The sequence below is a fragment of the Zonotrichia albicollis genome, chromosome 3, assembly GCF_047830755.1.
Source record: "Zonotrichia albicollis isolate bZonAlb1 chromosome 3, bZonAlb1.hap1, whole genome shotgun sequence".
Classification (NCBI taxonomy): domain Eukaryota; kingdom Metazoa; phylum Chordata; class Aves; order Passeriformes; family Passerellidae; genus Zonotrichia; species Zonotrichia albicollis.
The window spans coordinates 101,068,007-101,089,281 of NC_133821.1; the positions used below are offsets into that span (position 1 = coordinate 101,068,007).

The 21,275-nt window shown below is 39.8% G+C and overlaps 2 protein-coding genes across 10 annotated transcripts in view; one reads left to right on the forward strand and one right to left on the reverse strand.

Annotated features, from left to right (window-relative positions):
- Positions 1 to 19,076, reverse strand: part of ORC3 (origin recognition complex subunit 3) — a 41,634-nt gene extending 22,558 nt beyond the window's left edge. For 4 of the 5 annotated variants that reach the window (XR_012579746.1, XR_012579745.1, XM_005485973.4 and 1 more), the window contains exons 1-11: positions 18,940 to 19,076; positions 15,692 to 15,746; positions 13,155 to 13,252; positions 9,570 to 9,714; positions 8,230 to 8,334; positions 7,323 to 7,477; positions 6,262 to 6,398; positions 4,402 to 4,561; positions 3,483 to 3,596; positions 1,929 to 2,062; positions 1,373 to 1,436 (exon numbers count right to left, since the gene is read on the reverse strand). Coding sequence is in view for 3 of the 5 variants with exons in the window: in XM_005485973.4 (XP_005486030.2) it covers positions 1,373 to 1,436; positions 1,929 to 2,062; positions 3,483 to 3,596; positions 4,402 to 4,561; positions 6,262 to 6,398; positions 7,323 to 7,477; positions 8,230 to 8,334; positions 9,570 to 9,714; positions 13,155 to 13,252; positions 15,692 to 15,746; positions 18,940 to 18,963 (1,191 nt within the window). In the remaining 2 variants the exon portion in view is untranslated. The remainder of the gene's footprint in view (positions 1 to 1,372; positions 1,437 to 1,928; positions 2,063 to 3,482; positions 3,597 to 4,401; positions 4,562 to 6,261; positions 6,399 to 7,322; positions 7,478 to 8,229; positions 8,335 to 9,569; positions 9,715 to 13,154; positions 13,253 to 15,691; positions 15,747 to 18,939) is intronic. The other variant, XM_074538274.1, reaches the window with a different exon arrangement.
- A 55-nt stretch (positions 19,077 to 19,131) lies between these two features.
- Positions 19,132 to 21,275, forward strand: part of RARS2 (arginyl-tRNA synthetase 2, mitochondrial) — a 31,902-nt gene continuing 29,758 nt past the window's right edge. The window contains exons 1-3 of one of the 5 annotated variants that reach the window (XM_074538275.1): positions 19,132 to 19,207; positions 19,999 to 20,072; positions 20,715 to 20,820. In XM_074538275.1, the coding sequence (XP_074394376.1) occupies positions 19,169 to 19,207; positions 19,999 to 20,072; positions 20,715 to 20,820 (219 nt within the window). In that variant the 5' untranslated portion in view covers positions 19,132 to 19,168. Of the gene's footprint in view, positions 19,338 to 19,389; positions 19,413 to 19,458; positions 19,647 to 19,998; positions 20,073 to 20,714; positions 20,821 to 21,275 lie in introns of those variants that run through there. The other 4 variants (XM_005485970.4, XM_074538279.1, XM_074538278.1 and 1 more) reach the window with 4 other exon arrangements.

Genomic DNA, 21,275 nt, shown 5'->3' on the forward strand with positions numbered 1-21,275 from the left:
GTTATTAAAAAAAGTGGTAACAACATGGAATATAAATGAGGCTGATGAAGTGTATTGCAGGTTTAGGAGCTAAGCTGGAAGACTTAAAAGACTAAAGTGACCTGGTGCTGAAACACAAAGTTCACATGCAAGATTACTATAGTGATTTTGAAAGTGTTTCCAAAGCTGGGCATGACACGGTAGATTAGCATGACATCAGAATAAACAGCAACTCATTAATGCAGCAGTAGGACCTTTATTCCCCAGGCAGAATATCCTGCCAGCTTGGCAAGGCAGTAATGGTCCCACCTCTGTTGTGGAGATCAGAACAAATGTCTGCAATTAAAATCTGTGAGAAGCATCATATGCACCTAAGTATGAGAATTCCAGTTTCCTTCCCAAAGTTAAGAGTTGAAGCTTGTGAAATAAGGGGTGCATTATTAAACATGTATGGCTGAAAACTAAAGAAAAAGTTTAAGCTGATGATTACTCAACTTTCAAAGCAGGTGTAAATAAAGGGCAAGGGAACAGTTGTAGCTTAAGTTATTTTTGCCAATTAAGGCAATGGATCAGGAAGTGACGTAAAATCATATCTCATCTTGAATACTGTAACTGTACTTGCCATATTGCTTGCTCCTAACACCCCTCCAGCCATTACCATTGCTCTTCACACTTGAAAAAGCCTTACACACCAGGCAAGTACCATTTGCCTGACAGGTTACAAATACTTGAAATGAAGAGTCAGGAGAAACCCTTTATCTTCAGCAATGCTTTTACTGGGAGTGGCTCAGATGGTGAAAATAACCAACAGATTTTTGTAGGTGAATTCCTAAAGGGCTCACAATAGTAGTAGCCTGACTTCAACCCATTGGCAAAGCTTCAGATAAACATGTAACAAATTAGTTTTAATCCAGTATGAGGTGTAGAGTCAATGTGGGCCTTGGGACACAGACTCTGCCCTACTGAGTTCAATCAGAACTATGCAGAGGCTATGAAGGATTAAAAGCTTATGAAATAACCTCCAAGATAACTTACACATTCTTCAAACACTTAACTGACCTTCCAAGATAGTCAGTCTGGGCAAGCATGAAAAGACCTGGTCATAAATAAACCTTGTATCCTACTTTTTAAGCAATTATATTTCTAGACATAGCTAAAAGTTGATGTAAGAAAGTTGTGCAGCTTCATATAAAGGCTGACCTGGCAACTCTAGAGATTTGGAATTTTGATCTGCCAATCCTAATTCCTCATAACTGGTCAAAAAGCACAGTATGTTCTGCATGAAAGATATTATACACAACTATTTATCTTGGTCTTGTATTTTATTATGTTCCACAAAGTGATATATTGGGCAAGTTATTTCTGTTCTCCAAAGACATTCTTAAAATTTTACCTTTAAGAAGCTGTCGTTTGTCAGCAGTTCAATCTGTTTCCCTGACTCTTGCTTTTCCACATACCTTATGGCAGGAAAAAAAATAAAACCAACACAAAATTATAATGTAAAGGAAGATCCTTGGGTTAAAAACATTTAAAATGCTTATGCTGCTATAAGAAATATGCATCTTTCTTTGGAAAGATTCAAAAGGATTCAAAAATCCAACAAGTTCAAAGGCCACTCCAAAATCCTAGAGATTATGCCTCAAATCAGCTTAACAAGTTCAAAAGTGATTTATGGTTATTTGTCAGAATAACTTGTTTCTGTATTAAGAATGAGAAGAAAAAAAAGTAAATTCAAGTGATTACACATCACAGAAGCTGTACTCTCTAAACCAGAACATTAAGGCTTCCTGAAATTATTTAGAAATGTCTTCTGTTTGATCAATTTACCTTTGCTATAGAAAGAGCACAAATGAGCTACAGTGTTCACAGAACCACATTTACAGATTGTTTCAATCTTTTCTAAAGCTAATCAGTACATGATTGTCCAAGAAATGTATTTCCACCCTTACCTTCTGAAAGAGGGCAGCCTTCGAATGCTTTCACACTGATCATGCGACAAAGAATAAACTCTCTTCTTAATGTCTGCCAGGTGACAACACAGTACACTGAGAGGCTGGGAATAGAAGTGCTCCACAATACAGAGCTGGAAAACAAACCAAGAACTAGGGATGTTAATAAAATTCAATCTCCCCACTGCATCTACCTTTTAATGCTTTCTTACTAATACACTGCATATACTACATTGGTAGCAATGGTACTCCTTTAAAAAAAATTAATTACAATTCATAAATATTCCATAAGTCACTACAGGATATTGATTATACAGTAGTTCACAGTCACATAATTACCTTCCTTGCTATATGTGCTATTCATTTTCAGTACCTCAGCTTTACCCCCTCTTATGTAACATCACACCTAGCTATAATGACATGATGCTGATCTCTTGTATTTATCACATCAAAAATCTGATCTGAAATTGCTTTGAATTCTTTTACACACAAGGACATACACTGTCAGGTCTAAAACTTGTATTTGCATGTCAGGCCAATGCAGAAGTACTAAACTTTGATGACTCTTTCAAATAAGAGGAGCAGAAACCTATGGAAGACCACAAAGGTCTGTCTTCAAGAAGAGGTACTATGGCCAGGATATTTTTCCTGGCCACCTGTAATCATTGAATCTTATATATCAAAAAATCAGAGAAATTCTAAATGTATATTACATTAAAAGGGCATATTTTACTAGCAGGGTCACACATGGAACTAGGTAAGAAAGAAACCATTTCACAATCCTGCATTAAAACAGGTGACAGGGCCTACAAATTCTTCAGAGAACTCCTGTCTGCAATCCACAAAAATTACAAGGAGACCTAGACACAGAAATACATCTAGATATGAAGAACTATATAAGACAATAAAAACTTAACTATCATGCTCTCTAGAGACTCTCTTTGGAAACCCCCTGAGCTTTTCCACTTTGTCTCCTGAGAGAGGGTAAATGTAACTCCCACACTGCTACACAACTGCTTGGAGCACAAGCATTACTTCCTCTCAGGCACCAAGCAAATGACCCTGCAGCTGATATTTCCCTGAAAAGGCAGGAAATGTGCATCCAGAAATTGTGCCAGAGGAGTTCGAGTGGTAAGAAACTCTGCTGGAGCCTACTCACACCAAGACAAAGCAGAGACCAAGGAGCTGGTACAGATGATCAGAACTGGGGATTTCTGTCAGGGGTGCTAGAAAGCTACAAATTAATCTATAGGAAAATACAGCTCTTTCTGCCCACTAAGCCAGGTCACCCTTTTAAACATAACTCTTTAAAAATCAATGGTTTTGTGGCATAGTAAGCTTTTATTTGCTTCTTCATCCAGGTCCTACAAGTTTGCTGTTAAACCTTTATCAGTAAAGATTTTTAAATGTCCATCTGTTCACAGATCCAAACTGCTTGCAAAGGATATTTTTTCATGCAATTCAGCAGTACTAGCACCTAAGAAATCTTTCAGTGCCTAGTAATTACTCTTTGTTTTCACAACCATTATTTGAATTCTTGTTATCATTGCCTACCTGAAATCCTTTGATAAAATTCTGGACAGAAAAATCATGGTACAGGAATATGTTGATGAGAACCTGCAGAACTTTTTCTCCCAGTTTGAAGGGAAACTGGGATGTCAGAAGCAGCTAAAAGGGAGGCAAAAAGAAAAAGTAGCCACAGCAGAAACTCTCTCCTCAATTAAATCAGTAAAGCTTATATGTGCAACTTGATACAACTCTTAGTATGTGTTAACATTCAACTAAATGAGATACTAAATACACTGCCAGGTTCTACAAAATAGTATTTCTACTGAAATATCCTTGCAAAGATTGATTTTTAAAGTTTATTATTTTATCACATTTTCCAAAGTATCTTTCACTAATGCAACATTTTAAGCTAATTTTGCTTAATGCTATTTTTGTAAAATTACAAATTGAACAGAGACTGCTGTAATCAACAATGATACCACTACTTTCCAGCATGTGTAACAGATTTTGGAAACCCTGTGGTCTACCAAGAATCCACAGGCACAACATTTACATGGCTTGAACATATGGGTAACTCAGCTAATGTCTGACAGGTGGCAAAACTCAGGCTGAAGTTTATTTTTCAGAATTTTAGCTAAGTTTCAAAGCGATCTTTTCCTGGAACAAAGTAAAACTGAAATCACAGCTCTTTAATGAAGAAGTGTGAATGTCAAAGTGTCAATGCAAATGGAAGATGAAAGCAGGTGTGTGTATGTGTGTCTCAGTATGAGAAGGGAGCTCTCAGTATTACATTACTCTGCACCTGCAAGTAGAAATATCTAAAATCCACAGCTCTCAGGAACAGAGTCCTTTCCAACACCTTCAGACAAACCTGCATCTAAAGGCTACACATGTAAACTGTGCTTTAACACACACACACATACATACACACAAACTCCTCATTTCTATTTAGAAATGCAGTTACCTTGTCAATTATAGTAGACAGGTGCTCCTTACAGGAAAGAGACTGGAAAAGCTCAATGCACAGCAGAGAGGACACTGAGTGAGGAAGTAGTCTGTGGATAATCATTGGTGATGTAGCGATTCCAAAAATCAGCACTAGAGGTAATTCATGGATATGCTGACTGGATAAAGGGGTAAGAGGGGAAAAAATAAAAGTAATAGTTACATTATAGAAGCTTGTGTAACAAATGCACTATGTTCCTACTACAGCACTGAGTTTCAATGCAGAAAGGGGTAAATTAAAAGATTTGCTCCTGATAAACCAAAAGGAGAATTCGTGTGGAATAAAATTAAAAAGAAAGGATGCTATTTAAAGCCCTAAAGCAGATAAGAAAATGAAACTCCATTTTCAGATTCAGATTTCAGAAGGCGGCCCAAAAAGCATCATTTCAGTAAATTTTGTGCTGATTGATCCTACCTTCCCAAAGAGTTTTATTCAGAGAGCTGAGTCTTAAAATAGGATTTTTTTAAAGATACAAAGAAAAAATAATAAGATACATTAAATAGGTAACAGCCAAGAAAATTTACAAGATTTACAAGATTTATTATGAAATAGATATTTCATATTTATTTTAATAAATTCAAAATAAATATGAAATATCTCCAATGTCTGGAGATGAGTGACTGTTCCAATCACACTTCAAAAAATTTCCAACTTCTCCAGACTAAACTTCATCTTCAGATAATTTTTTAGTATTTGCTTTAGAACTGAAAATCAGGACTGAATGTGTATTCCTTGAGGACAGCATACAATTTATACAAAATACAATGTTTTCACTGTATTTCCAGTGTTTCCATTTTTAGTAGTTTCAAGGAGATACAAAATATGCTATCTTATATACCTTCTAGGTTAAAATTGTCAATTTATTCCTTTCCTTTGTTTTTGCCACAGCAAATTTTTGATTTTGGATTTTAATTGTTATCCCACAATTACTTTGTTTCTCTAACTCTTAAAAAGAAATTGCTGAAGACAAATATAAAACTAATAAACTTCACACATTACTGTTCACTGTTGATACCCTTAGAGAATCTTAAAAAGGAATCAGAAGTTGTGATCAACAAATCAGAGGAATCTCTCACATTTGTCCACTTCACCTTTATTATTAAACATGTTTAAGACTGAGATGAAGATAATAACACAAGCTATACAATTTCCTGCTGGTGGCACACCAAGTGAATTGCTGAGGAATTGCAGCCCCAGTTCTAACAGCTCCAACCTGGGCACTCTAGTGCATGGTGCTCTTTTTGGAAACAGCATGAGTTTTTGATTAGCATGCCTGAGATTACATTAAGGAAGACAGAAAAAGAACTACATGAAGGAAGACAGATTACATTAAAGAAGAACAGAAGTACAGGAGCACCTGAATTAGTCAGCTGCTGATTACAGATCCTGGCCAGCTGGGGAAGTTTTATATACACCCCTATCATTAACCTAATGACCTTTAGGAGCAGCATTACCTCAGTAGTCACATAGAAATACACTCTGCAAACAATTTTAAAAATCTAGACATCTTGAAAATTTAGTTTCACATTCACAAATTCTACAACAACTAGTACCAGTAAATCCTACCATGTGAAGAATTAAATCAGCCACCCCTTATCTCAACCTGGCCCTTCGGCACTCTGGTTCACAGTCTGAAGTTTAGCTTTAGTGTAATTTACCCCTAAAACACAGCAAGTAGTTTTTTTCTCAATCACTGCTGCAAAGAAGCAGCACAATATTTGATTCCAATGCTTCAGAGGCCTAACTGTTAAATTTCAAAACAACTGCAAATAGAAAATGGGTAAAGGAGTGGAAGAACTGAAGTTCATGTCACATTACCTGCTGATGACTATGAAGTCTTGAAGAACTTTTGTGGTGAAACTTTCCATGTCTTTGAATATGACTACAACTGGAGGAGACTGCCAGTGTCTAGAGGAGGAATTTCTTTTTTTGCTTGGAGTTTCAGAATTTGTTTTCTTTAAAGCCATTAATTAAACATTAATACACAGAAGCCAGCAAAATAAAAAAGACTGAATCATATCTATGATATTATAGTACTCCAAATTGACATGACCGACTTTTTGTGAGCTGTGTTTATTATTAGCACCCAAAACTGCCATTTTTCTTCCTTCTGTTTGGCACAGCATAAAGTACAAAGAATAAAGAGATTTTAAACACACAGACCAACAATGACAAGAATAGCTCTGAGAGACAGAACTGGTGGAGTTCTGTTGGGAATGAGGGAGATTTGAATTGTGTACACAGACACTGCTTATTTTCTATATCTTTACCCAGTAATAGAAAGAGCATGTACTCAGTACACATTTGGTTTATCACACTGCTCTGATGAAGTCATCAGAAAATCAGCTGTAACTTGTATTCATGACAGAAACAAAACTTAAAGCTTCAATAGCTTTAGCAAACACAAAGATACAAAAACACTTGGAAAGTTATTTCCTTGCTGCTTGCCAATATAGTGTGGGTTGCAGATGACATCATGGCCCATTAGCACTAATGCAGTACCTTTGCCCTGGATGGCTGTTCTTCTGTAAAGTTTTGTTTTAATAAACAAAATAACTCAGCACTCTTGGGAAAAAGTATCTGGCATGAAGCTGACACTGCATTTTAAGCTTCCAGTTCCCAACTAAACATATGATAATACAGTACTTCTTGCTTTTGTTTCAGAATTCTGCCATTGATATATCATCAGTAACTTACGTGTCACATATTATATTCAAATCACCTCAGTATCACGTTATTTTTTAAAAATTAACCTTTGGCATTTTCTCGCAGAAAGCTGAATTATTAAATTTCTGTTTTAAACACAAAGCTGAGTTATTAAATTTATTTAAAGGTCAGGCATTTTGATAAACTGGGGATAAAAAAGGTTAACAACATACCTTTGTCACACTGTCATACCAGCTGATAAGAGAAGGCATTGAACAACGTATTCTATTCTGTGAAACCTGCACACAGTCCTCATCTTCCAGTGAGTCCACATCTATATCACACTTCATCAGCTGCCCCATCAGCTTCTGCATCAGATTTTTTATACCTTCACAAAACATTTTTAGAAATGGGGTAAAGACATTTGGTTATCTGGCAACACTACTCTGTCTCATACTATAAGAAATCACCCCGAAGTTATTACTCATTATTTTCCACATTTCTAATTATTCTCCTTCTCCCTCCGGAATGCACATCTCATACTCCTGAAAGCATTAATGATATGCATGCTGTTCATGCAATTTGCCTAGATGGCAACAACTGAGGTTAAGATGCTGGTCTTCCATCTTTACCTGAGCTCCAGCCACATGCTTTAAGAGTGACCCAGAAATAAGTGAGGCAGCCACTCCACAGAACTGAGGATGCTGCCATATGTGATTTTAATCCTTTTACTTAAAAAATAAAAAAGGAGCAAGAAGGGTGGGACAATTTTATTCTGCCCATTCTCTCACTAAATAATGTGACTGTAAGCATTTAAAAAGTGGAATGCAGACATCCACTGTCCAATGAAACAAGAAGAAAACCAACCTACAACATCAACATGCAATACACTAAGCAGCATGTTCTTAACTGTTATGCTACAGCTAAGGAGCATTTCCATCCTCAGTGTTTTAAACTGAGCTGGATACCTCTCAAAATACAGGAGGCATTACTGCTCTGCTCACACAGGTTTGAGCACATCTTTCCAAAGTCTTCAGCATCCCTCTGTCCATTACTCTTGCATTTAGGGGCAAAAGCTAGAATTCCTGCTTGATTTGATACCATATGCAAAAGAAGCAGCTACACTATTGCAGTATTTACCTGGGCAATCTTTGGCTTCCAGCAAGGCTACATAAGGAGTAATGTTATCCTGAAGGACATCCGAGAGACCTCTGAAAGTCAAGTCATGATCTGTAACATTCACACCTAGGAAAAAAAAAAAAAAGCACAAAAATTTTAAAATCTAAAATTTTAAGGAATTTTTTCTCATGACTCGTGAGCACAATGATTGCACAATAAACTGAAAGTAGACAAAATCCAGAAGATACTTCAAATATTTAAGGAAAGAATGAAAAGTTATCACATCAGCTATGAGGAAAGATGAAAAACTAGCACAAGATTAGGCATACATGTTGACAGTCCCTGATTAAGAGAAACAGGGAGTCACTGTGAATACCCTTCATCATGTAGCTTGGGGTTTTTAAAAGAAAATTTTCCAAGGGTGCAAACCTGCAATAAGGATTGGCTTTCTAACATCCCTCAGAAGCCATCCACAGCCATGTAAGGCCTGCAGACAAGAAGTTAAATTCACCTCTAGAAGAATAGTGCATCCTCTAATGGTTCATGTAAAGAGGAAAATTACTGAAATTTGCTGTGAAACTCAGTCTGAATTCACTATGAACTACCAAGTATTTACTGCCTTTGTTAATATCCTTAATCAACAGAAAAAAAAGAACAAGCCCCTCAAGGATGCAGTTCAGAACTTTGTCTACAGAAATATTTGAAACAGTAGTTTTTCACTTTCTATTACCTACAAAAGTGGAGTACCATCCAATCTTTGTTAGTGCCTACACAGTAAGTTTGAAGCACAGGCCTGATTTTAATTTCCCTAAATAATCCACTGAAAATGTAATCAACATGCCTTGAATCAGGTTTAGGATTTATAGGGACAAACCTCTGAAAAAAAAGTAGAAGAAAAAAAAACTTCAGAACTTCAATAACTTCATCTCCAGCTATTTTTTCCCCCTGTGCTCTTTTCCCAAGACAAAGACACTACTTTCCTTTATGTAAATTTGCACTGCAAGAGCACTTATCAGAAGCTATACAATTCCCATGGTTAAGTAGTAGAAACCACCAAGCATGCTGGTGGCAGATACAGGGACCTAATCCAAGTTATCTCCAATGCCTCAGACAAAAAACCTCAAATCACTCCCAGCTGCTTAAGAGAGACCTGTAGGGGAGTTGTTGACCTACTGGACAATTAACATAAACAAAAGGGGAAGGAGGTTTTATCTGACTTCCTTCTCCCTGCCCAAGCTCTTCTGTTGACATGTTTGAGGCTGATATTGCTCACAGTAATTGCTGGGACTCAGTAAGTTTTTTTGATGTGTCTGTGAGATTTAATCAGATGTACGTTACAAAAAATATCTTTTAAAAATTACCTAAGACAAGAGCTGCAGTAGGGATTTCTCTGAACTTCATCCTGCAAGTCCAATCTGTGGTCTTCTCTTGAAAGTCAGAATGAGACCGGCTCAAAAAACTCACCAGATTATCAAGCAACTGCTTATTCAAGTTTTCCTGTATTTGCTGCAAACATACACAGAGAGAATTGATCTATAAAATGTGAAAACACCACTGCATTGTCCTTTTCTTACTCCTTTCCTGCATAATCTTTAACCCTTAAAACCCCAGGGTTTAAAATTCTCCTGTGATCTATAAACCACACTGACTTATTAATTGTGTGGCAAACAGCCATTTCCCATCTTGGAACTTCTGGCCAAGTGCCTCAAGAATAATTTGAAAAGCAAGTGAGCTTAACTGTGTTGTCACACCACAGGCTTTAAAGGAGAAAAAACCAACATACTGACAAAGCCTCAGTGATGCAGGCAGAAAAAACCAATAGAAATAGCTTGAGGAACAATGTTAGTAGAAATTCCTATTCTTCCTTCTCACCTTACAAAACACATTTTTCTGAGAGGTCTAAATGAGAGGAAATATTCTGCTCCTCTGAATCTACTTTGTGATGAAAGAAGTAAAAACAGTATTAAAGGAAATCATTAAGTATGTTTTGTAGGAAAAATACTAAACCACGTGACTTCAAGGTTTGCTACACTGTCTTTTGACATCCAGGACTATTTTCAGGACTAATTTCATAAGCAGGAACACACAACAAGGTGACAGAAAGTGGTGGGGGGGGAGATAAAACTTTTAAAAGCAAATATATGTCAGTAGTATTTTGTGTTTCTTTTTTTAATCTGTGTGCCTTTGAAAATCTGTCCCTAAAGCAAGATATGCTAGAACAGACAAAAAAACCCTCCTGTACTCTGAGGTTCAGGATATCAACATACACTCTAGAACACACATGTCAGAAACAAGATTAAACCTTTGCTCCAAACAAAATCATCATCAAGACTTATTAGCAACAAAAAGTAACACACAGCTGTGAAGTTGATTGTAAGCAAAGTGGCAAAGGCTGTCTCTGGCAGCATTAAAGGGGGCACTACCAAAGAGTGACGGTCACATCTCCAGGAGATTGCACATGATGCCTGCTCAACAGCCTGAACTCCATTTCCATAATACAGAAGAGCTTCTGCTGGTCTCCTAAACAACTGATAAAACTGTACACAAAGTGATTTTAGTCTTTTCATCCTCCTTATTGAAAAATATTCTTCTGGCCTTTCTGATATTGATTGTGCAGCTCTGAACTCCCATCTGATAAATCCCATACAATTCAGAACAAATTGTGACATGACATTTTGGAAAGAATTTACATCACCAGCATTATAACACCATTGTAACAATTCCTGTATTACCACAGATTCCTTAACAATCCTCTGAGCTTCTGTTTCAGATTCCATCAAACCCTATACTTCCTGTGATCACTATTGTTTTTGCTAAGCTGACCTAACAAGAACCTCAATTTGTACTCTGCATGATTACAGTATATATGTATTTCTTACATTGTGCACTTGTGCCAATGGAATTCAGTCTGCCACAGCATTACACATTTACCTAGCTTTCAAAAATACATCAGTCTTTTCTTGGCAAAACAACTTTGTTACTAGCATTGTTTTAATAACGTTCCAGAAAGTTCACCAGGCTGCTCTGCATCTCAAGTGACCAAGTCACTTACTTCCATGGCATTCCCACTCTGGAAAAATCCCAAGAACTGGAAATTCAGTTACTGCCATGACACCCAGTTTTGTCATGACTATTTGTTATGTGGTCTGAAAACCATTATCTTTATATTAGAGCAAAAATTACTGTATTTTAGCCCTGCACTTGCTTTTTGGTTTCTAGCCCAGATCCTGGTAGAACAAATTCTCATCTCACAGCAGAAGAATGTTTCTGTAAGTCCTTGATGAGATTTATCATAAGAACATTTGCCAGGCCACTTCTGACACCAGGAGTCAAAACTGGGATACATTGCAATACTGAAACCAAAAAAAGTCCAAAATTCACCTTCCAAAAACAAAGGGTAGTTCCTGCCACACTTCTGCCAGCTTTTCAGTTGTGAGAAGCACGAAAGGATGTCATCACCAGATGACAGATGGTGCTGTCACAACCACAGCACAGTTTATGATGGACATACAAAGGCCAAGAGTGCCTTGGAGGGCAAATCCTCTTCTGAACACCTCAGGCAGAGAACCAGGAAAACACCAGGGCAAACACAAGGCCTGCCAAAAAATCACCAGGCAGCAGTGCCCTGGCAAAACCTTTGGAGAACGTCCTGCTAGGCTCCCTTAGCATGCTACCAGAACCCCTAGAATAAAAGCACAAGCCAGCAAGCCACATGCTTCCCACTAGGGTTTGAAAACACCTAAGAAATGAAATCCTGACTAGCTAAAGCCCTCACCTACCTGGTCTGACCTCACAGATGAGGCTGCTTTGAGGAGTTTACACTAGAGACTTTCTAAGGCCCCTAAATTACCACACTATTTCAGATGTGAGAACAAACATCAGCTCCATGTTTGCCAACAACAGAATAAAAGGATGATGATTCAAAACTCAGTAGGAAAGTTATCACTGATACACCAGAAGCAGTATGAAAAAATTCTCTGAAGCAGCAGATAATAACTTCAGGTAATCTGCCCTTGGGCAATTCAAACTCTAAAAAAATGCTCATATCAATATGTCAGTATAGGAGGGATTGCCTTCCATCAGGAGGAGTAAGACCAGAAGAAAGTACCTGGAAAACTCCTAACAGCCTCAAAGAAAACAAGGGTTGGAACAAAATTAGAAGAATTTATGAGCTTAGCCCAAGGGTTCAGATTTCTTGCTACATCCATCTGGCTTCTACTACACATCCCAACACAAACTTTGGGAAAAAAATTCTCCTAATGTCTACAGAGCCCAAGGGCAAGCAGAGGAATATGGAAAACCTGCCCAGAATCCATGACACTGAATAGTGGAGGGAAGGAAATCTCTGCTGTATGGAAGCAATTACTCATACCACAATGCAAGGCAGCTGGCTATAGGGACACAACAGCAGCTTCCATGTAACACACAACAGTCAGGAGGCCACAGTTCACATGAAATTAACTCTGACTCCATTCACACATCCATACTAATTCAATAGGCTGTATTTGCAGCAGTGTCACTCCATATCTGACATCCATGCAGCTGTGTTCACAAAAATCCAGTGTGAATCCTGGGCTGGTGTGTATGAATTTTGGAGCACTGAGGTCAAGACCAGCCTAACATCCTCAGAGGGCTGGCAAGCATTAACTGAACTAAAACAGCAGTATGCCAGGAGTTAATCAAGAAGACATTTAGTAGGAAGAGAAGCTTAGAAGCAGCAGCTGGAAGCTGCAAAAGTGTACAGTTCTGTGGTTACAAGGAATGTGTACTTGATGCATCTATTATTACTGCTTTATATGCTGAACAGTCAATACTTCTGGCCCTCCCATTACTTTAACTAACTGCCATAGATTTTTAAGCAGGTCAAAAAGATCCCCAGAAATAAAGAAGCAAGCAGCACCGTTACAAATGCAAAGCACCACCTCAGTGTGAGGCACAAGACTCACCTCTGTTTCAGATTTGATCTGGTTCCATAAAGACTGACAGGTGACAAAGCGTAGCTCAGTGTCCTCTGAATCATTGCTTGTGCATCTGAAATCATGAGCTGGAAATACAGAAAGCAAAGGAAAACACAAATAAGCTCATGAAAACAAAGCTTTTTTCCTGAGAATAAAAAAGGGCCCAATTGTACATATATATTTCAGGGAGATGACTTTTCTCTTAAGCAATTAATTAATTGCTGGTATTTGGTAGAATAAGCAAGGGAACAAGCAGAATCTATTACCCTAGTACGCAGGCAAAAGGTAAAGAAGAGGCTTCTATCTCACGTTCTAGATAAGCTAAAGCCTAAATCAGAGCAAACAGCCTTTATTATGAAAGTGAAACAAACATCATCATGTTCTTGTTTCACAAAGCTTTGTGGGTCCACTTGGCTGCCTTTCAATGGAGCACCAGCAGTGGCTTCATCTCTAGAAAAGAGCCTGATGAGCATCATCTCCTACAGCACTAAACCCACCAAAACAGGTCTGTAAATGACAAATGAGAGACATTCCTCCACCCCCATTTTTATTGTCTCCTCTATCACCTCATTTGTATCCCTAAGAAAAATCACTTAGAATACAGAACTGTGGTAAATAGGTATGATTCGTGCTGATAAAAATTGAAACAGTAATCAATATTGATACAGTAATTAATATTTGAGAATAATAAAACAGTTAATAGTTAAAAGTTGTAATGCCAAAGAAGAGAGGGAAAGGAGAGGCTCCACCCACCCCCCCTTCCCAGCAGATGTTCTCAAGGACCACAGGAAAGAAGCTGAAGATACAGTTGCTAAAAATGACCAAGAACCTGGTTGGGTCCAAGAAAATGCCAATTATAAGGGACTTATTGCTTTGATATGCAGATGCAGTGATACGTTAGTCTTGGCTTACACTGTACTGGCTTGGTGCGCATGTGTAACCCAAAGGTGAATTAAAGGACAACGAAGAAGACTCCAGGGCCTTCATCAGTGACGACCCCCAAAGACTTGTGCAACCACCAAACCGAGTGGTGGCACATGCATGATAAAGGTGGTAATGAAGGCGGAGACAGAAAAGTGACGAACCGAAAATGGGAGGAGATGGCATTGACACATGGCATATAAGGGGTGACTTTCACTTGGCAAGCTTGTACGTGAAGTGGCAAGGGTCAAGAACCCTGCCCTCCGTACCCCGCGGTTGTTTTTGCTTATGCGCTATTATTTGAACCAAATTATCCCTTATTTATATATTTTCTAAACTATTCAATTAAAATTGTTGCTACCTTAAATATTGTTTGGTTTTTTTGATGGGATAATTGGGCAAACATAACAGAACTAACTCTGATTACACAGATCTTAGACTTATAGTTGAAGAAAATCCAGCCACCACATTATCTGGTAACATACCAAGGCATAATATCCCTTTTTCACTACCAAAACTCAAACTAAAGGCACAGATGTCCTCAAAAGGCCTTTTGTGGGGTGTGACAATATTATCAATATTGATGCAGAGAAGTTCCACAACTAAAACTTCCCACTGGGCAGAACTGGGCTTCCAGACTGGACAGATGCACATCCAAGTTCACGTGTTAGAACACCACTCTAACCAACTGCTGTGAAACTCTGTGCTCTGCCCCTCTCTTTTAGGGCTACTCCAGTCAAACTCATTTTTCCACCTCAAAGCATTTGCTAACTAGAATACGCTTAGTAGTTCATCCAAGCATGTCTAAGCTCACAAAAACAAAAACATAATATCCAGTAAGGGGTAAAATTTCAATGTGGTCTAAGTGCATAGGCCTTGGTTGCTGCAACGACAAAAATCTGACCTCATTACTTTCCTCTCCATCTTTTTCATATAAATTGTCAACCCTTTTGACAGCTCTAGGGATGATAAAAGTAGTTTAACTTGGGAATAAAAACAGTAAGTTTCCCAACTGAGTCTCAAATAGCAATTTTTTAAGATATATTATTTCTGGTTCCAAGAAGAGTCAGTCCTCAAATGAAAACATACACATCTAGAGAAAATGTATAGCAAATATTTGCTATCCACAGCAAATACTAGTGGACAGAAGACACAAATGGCTTTTCTTCCTTCTTTTCCAAAAGAAACTTAGGCAAAATACCTAATTAATTTTGTACATAAAATACAAAATTTGAGATATAAGGATGGGATATAATTTCTGATTCCCACAACTTAAAAATGGCTCATTCAGACCTTCAGGTGAATTGTTTGTCTGTTAGCAAAACACTTATGGTAGCATGGTGAGGAGTTATCTTGTAAAAAAACAGTGCAAAGACAAAGATGGCTACACAATCTTGATTGCTGGAGATGAGAAAAACCCAGCATTTACTCTAGCCAATAATTTGCTTGCATTCCTCCGAAGAAATGAGTTTTCAGCAATCAAGCAGTAAGAGAAAACCTCACACAACCATCACAGAACTCATGATATGAACTCAATCAGATATGATAAGGCTTTCAGGATTAACCCTTCTCAAAAACAGAAACATAAATGAAAATGTACTAACCTGTTTTATCAGACAATCTTCTCTTCTTGGTACTTGGCTTAAAAACAAAGCAGCCCTAGAGAACAGCAAAAAAACCCCAAACAGATTTCAATACAAGCATCAATCTGACTGGCTCCAGAGGCCACTTCATTGTTCATTTATTTCAGTGCTCCATTAAACCAATAATTTGCACTGAATTGCCAGCCTCTTAAGAATATCAAGTTACACATTGCTCCTTTGTATTTGTGTTTCAACTGGAACACTAGTAGAAGCACTAACCCAGCCCACTTGTTAGGAATTTTTTCATTTTTCCACTATGTTTTGCAATTCAGCCATCAACTGGGCCAGCAGCAGATTCTTGAAATGTCTCAAAACCTCCAACAGGTTTAGAATTAAAAGGAAATTATTCCCTGGGGACACATCAGCACGGTTCCCTCAGTACAGTTTCAGTTAAATACAAAACAAAAGGTAAGATGCATAGATTAATGGAAAACTCAATCCAGAATAATGCAATGAGCATTATTAAGTCACTTACAAAAGGAAATTACATGCCCAAGCCACAGTGAACTGCATCCCAACTCAAAAAAAAAGTAGGTGGTTGGAAGCAGAATGACAAATGGTTGGGAAAAAGTTCATGTAAAACCCTCTGTTCCAACAAATTCCTGTAGAGAAAGTAATCTCCCAGTCAGACCTATTTCATCACTCAAGTATTAAGCTTTGAGCTCTTTGTGAGATGCAAAGCTGTGTTTTGTGTCAGGTACAAACAGGCAACGTGTGTGGACCCCGACAATGGGAGAGCTGTGAATTCTAATAACAACTGAGGAAAATAAAGCATGGAAAAAGGCCTTTGAACCTATCTTTTGTTTGCAATTAACTCTAGTTGATTTAGGAGCACTGGAATTAAGGTGCTAAAGATGTTGCTTTTTGCTTGCATTTAATGCATAAAAAGGTCTGCAATAATAACCTTTTGAAGTATAATTTTAGAATATTACTGGTATCCTTGAAACTGTAGCTTTGGAATATATATAAAGGAAACATGCTTATCTCACGCCTTACTGAAGCGGAGAAAAACAGCTTGAGAAAGGAAGATGAACATCATCTCAAGGGTTTATGGTTTCAACCAAAGGCAAGCTGGACATCACTGTTATGAGATTTATAGTCTCTGCAATTAAAAGGTGGACACACATCTGGGGAGCTGGACCCCACCAGATAGGATTAATCTTTCTTCTTTTGGAAACTGGACCGTCACCATCTGGGGATACTCCTTTGAGATACATCCTGAGAAATTAAAATCACAACAGTGTATAGAATTGTGATGTAATAATTTGGAATAGAAATTGCTGATGAGTAAAAGATTGGAAATAGAAACTGATGAGAAAAACTGATGAGTACCCCTATAAATACCTGTAACCATCAATTGTCGGTGTGCAGCTGGAGGGAAAACTTCCCTCACTGTACCCAGCGCTGTATTGCTCCCACTTCACCATATTAAATAATAAATTGATTGCTGCTTGAATATTGGCCTAGTCAAGCTTCTTATTCATAACATCTTGAAGATTTTTTCATTTTCTTCTAGAAAATCTGAAATTTCTTCCCCCATCCTCTCTACAGAAGTTCACCTCTTTTGAAGAGTTATTGCACTGCCCAGCTTTCATGTGAGGTGCCTGTGCTGCAGCAAGGGGGAAGGAACACCTAAGTGCTGGAAATAAACAGACTGATTCAATCCCATACTTCTCAATGGAGATGCTTACACAGGGATTGCTGAACTCAACCTAGCATAGTCCAGCCACTAGAGAAAGAATGATGCAGTGAAAATCAAACACCAGAAGTATGTTCAGTTTTGATCACTGTCACTAATCTGTTGAGCGACTTCAGACATGCTACTTCCTTTTTTCCACAAATAAGAAACTGGAGTAAAACATCAATATTTATATTGACCCTCTCTGAAAAACAGCCTCATGAACTGGAGATGCCTTCAGGCACATTCCATTTAACCACGTGTATTAAGGACCATTTAAAAACAGCTGGAGAAAAGCAGTGGTTATTTTACAAGTGCTAAATACTCTGGAACAATTCCACTGCAAAAAGGTGTCCTACAGATTTAACTGTGCTGCTGCATGCACAAATGGAATTGGCCACACGAAGTATAAAACATATACAAAAGAGAAGAGTGGATGCTTAATCAAACCAAACACAAACGCTGCTGAATGTTTTGCAAGCGTTGGCTTTTCCACACCATTAAATGTGGCTGAGAATAAAACAGAACAAAACTAGAATATCAAACTGCAAAGAAGTATTACATATAAGATGTGGGAGGCAAGGTGAAGGGACATGATTCACTGCCAAACAATCAGGCAATAGCCACTATCAAAAGTGAAATCCAGCTGTTTCAGATTAACTCTTAAGTTTGTTTGGAAGCACTTCACTTCTGGAAGCAACCACCTGCACAGCGCCTTCCACACCAAAGATGCAGCTGCATATCACAACCCAGTGAAAAACATGGGAGGGGCAGGAGTCTTCCTGTGCTGATAAACACGCTGTGAACCACAGCTGTTGTCCACTGTATGACCAAGCAAGGGATGAAATAAGTTAAGTGCTTCAATCCAACATTTCAAGTCTCGCTACTCTGACGCTAGGATGAAAGCACTATCCCTACTGCCCGCTCTGAACACAGCCCACATAAAAGCGTTCAATTCGGAAATACCAAGGCAATAAACAGATATTTAACACTACGTGTGGGGGACAGCACTTTTAGCTCTATTTCTGCGTTGAGTTAGTTTTGGGGCGGGGGAAGCAGTGAGTATAGCAGCAAGCAAAGCCACCAGACTCCACCTGGAAGTGACAAAACCTTCAGCCACAACACCTCAGGCTCTGTTCTGGGTGAGATTCACTCCAAGTAGGAAAGGGTTTTGTTGTGGAAGGCAGGCAGGTGACACTGACGGCTCCCTCAGCACTCACGGTGTGACTCTAGGACTGCCCGTGCACGGATAAGCGCTGCACTCCATGGTCCTTGTGGCTCCCTTCCAGCCCAGGAAACGCCGTGACCCTGTGGGACTTGCGGTGAGGACAAGCGAGGCCGGGCAGGGATGAGGAGCCAGCAAGGCTTGGGGAAGGGCCGGGCAGCGGAAGAAGGCAAGCGGGAGCCTGGGCACCAGAACGGAGGCGGGAAGAGGAGCAGGCGCAGGAGGCGGCGGAGCCCGGTGCCGCGGGTCCGGCTCCCACAGGCGGCGCTGCTCCCTGGGGAGCCCCCCGCTTTCTCCGCTCCTCACCTTGGAGACGGAGCACGTGCTCATGTCGCCCCGCGCCCGCCGGTACCGGAGAGCAGCAGCGGCAGCAGCAGCAGGATGAGGAGGAGGAGTTCCCGCGCACGCGCGCTCCCGACGCACCGCCCCCTCCCTGCGCGTCCCCGCGCCGCTGCCCCACCCCTCCCTTTCCCGGAGCAATGGTACAGCCCCCTCCGCGCTGCGCCGCGCGATTCCTCCACCCCCAGCGCAACCAATGACCTCCTACTCCCCCTGTGAATCAATCCTGAGAATGGTACGGCCCAGCCCGCCCCTGGGCCGGCGGAAAGATGCGGGGCGGGGGGGGATAAGGGTCGGCTGTGGAGCTTCCGCCGGGCGGTGTGGCCATGGCAGCAGGTTCCTTCCGGAGGAGCATTGCTTCCCAGGTACGCCCCGCTCCTTCCCACGGCTGGCGCGGAGCGGGACTGTCCCCTGAGCCAGGCGTCCCCTCCGTGCCCTCAGTACGGGTCCCCCCTGCCCAGGGGCTCGCAGTGGGCGCGACCCGCGGGCGCGGGCTGGGGGCGCGCTGTGGGGCTCCGCAGGGATGGGGATGGATGGAGTGAGGTGTGAGGGATTGCGGGATTGCCGCCGGCCCTGGAAGTGCTCCAGGCCGGAGCGGTGGGCTCTGAGCAGCCTGGCCTGCTGTGCAAGGTGTCCCTGCACTAGGCAGGGGTCGGAACGATATGATCTTTAAGGTCCCTGCTAATCCAAACCATTCTGTCATTCCATGACTACTTCAGTCCATAAGTATCCCCTGGGCTCGATGGTCCCATGAGGTTCGATGGGATCCTTCGTGAGGAAAAAAATCAACTTTCTGTGGTGTTTTGCCTTGCCTTTCTTCTAATGCTCCTTTAACACCTCTTAGGTTTCTATTTTATTGTACTGTCCCATAATAGTTATGAAGTCTTTGGTGTTTTTTACCTGGGCATAAATTAGATTTCAGGTTAAAAGGTGTATTACCTGTGGGTATTTAAACAGGGAGCAGTATTTTTCCTTGGATCTTTGTCTTTTTGCTTAAGTAAATTTTTTCTTCATTTTTCATTTTAGCTTTCAAAAGTTTTGGATCTGCCACCAGAGAATTTAATAAAGTCCATATCTGCAGTTCCTGTCTCCAAAAAACGGTAGTTGTTTACATTTTATCTTAAAATGTTGGTCATGTTTTATTATTTTATGTCGTGCCTATTATTCCAAAAGCTTAACAAGACTTTAGGGGAAAAAATACAGACAAAAACCCCAGACCATTTATACCAGTGTAATTATAAGACAGTTCAATTGAATTAAATCCTTGTATTTTTTAAAAAAAGCTCAAAGTAAATATAATTGCTTACAAGCCTGTACAAATTACTGGCAGTGCATGGATGGCAAATGCTTCAGCACTGGTGATCTGAATGTGCAACTGCTTAGAGCCAGTGTGAAGTTATATGGGGGGTTTTATTCAGTGTCCTGCTCAAGAGTTGCAATAGTGTTAGCAAGTAAATTTTACTTATTCATGAGCATGATGTTTGCTTATTCTGATGGTGTTCTCACCATGTCTACTTTCTGATTGTATTAGAGCAAAAGTGATATTTGGCCTTTTAGTCCACCTTTCTAAATATAGTGAATCTTCAGATATTTGTGGCTGGGTTATGCTTGGCAATTGCACTTGTCATGTGCAGAGTCAGGTTGGATCTGCCTGATGTCCCCAGCATTTCAGCGGGGTTTTTTTCTGATTTTCATATGTTGGTTTTTTTAGGTTTTTTTTTTTTTTTTTTTTTTTTTTTCAGGCATGTTGCTGATTTCCAGCTCTCCATTGCTTCCATAATAGAAAACAGTTCTGGAGATTGCTCAGCACAGGACCTGCATCTTCAGGCTCAGCAGCTTGCTGAAAGGGTATGCTCATGAATTTGTCACATATGATATGTATGCAATAATGAACTTACAGACTAGAGGTGTAAAGGGCATAAGAAGATACAAAAGTATTCCTTCTGCAAGCATGTGTTTGGGTCAGAGTAGTTTGGTGGCTGTACCTACTGTGAGTGTACACAGCATCTTCACAGAGAAGCAGCTTTGGTTAAGGGTCTTGTGAAATTGTTTTCAAACAGTTTGAAGTAAACAGTGCTGGGGAAGTGAGGTGGGTGTCTAAAGGTGTGCCATGGTCTGTGCTGCTGCCCAGCACTTGAGGGAGAAATTCAGTTATGGTAGCTTGGAAAACCAGACTGCAAAACCCAGCTCTGGAAAGCCAGTGGATAAAGTTGGCCTCTGGGGCAAACAGGCCTTACTTTCAAATCCTTATCTGCTTGAAATTGAGTTTTCTTGGAACAGCAGTGATTTCAGGTGTGCCAGTT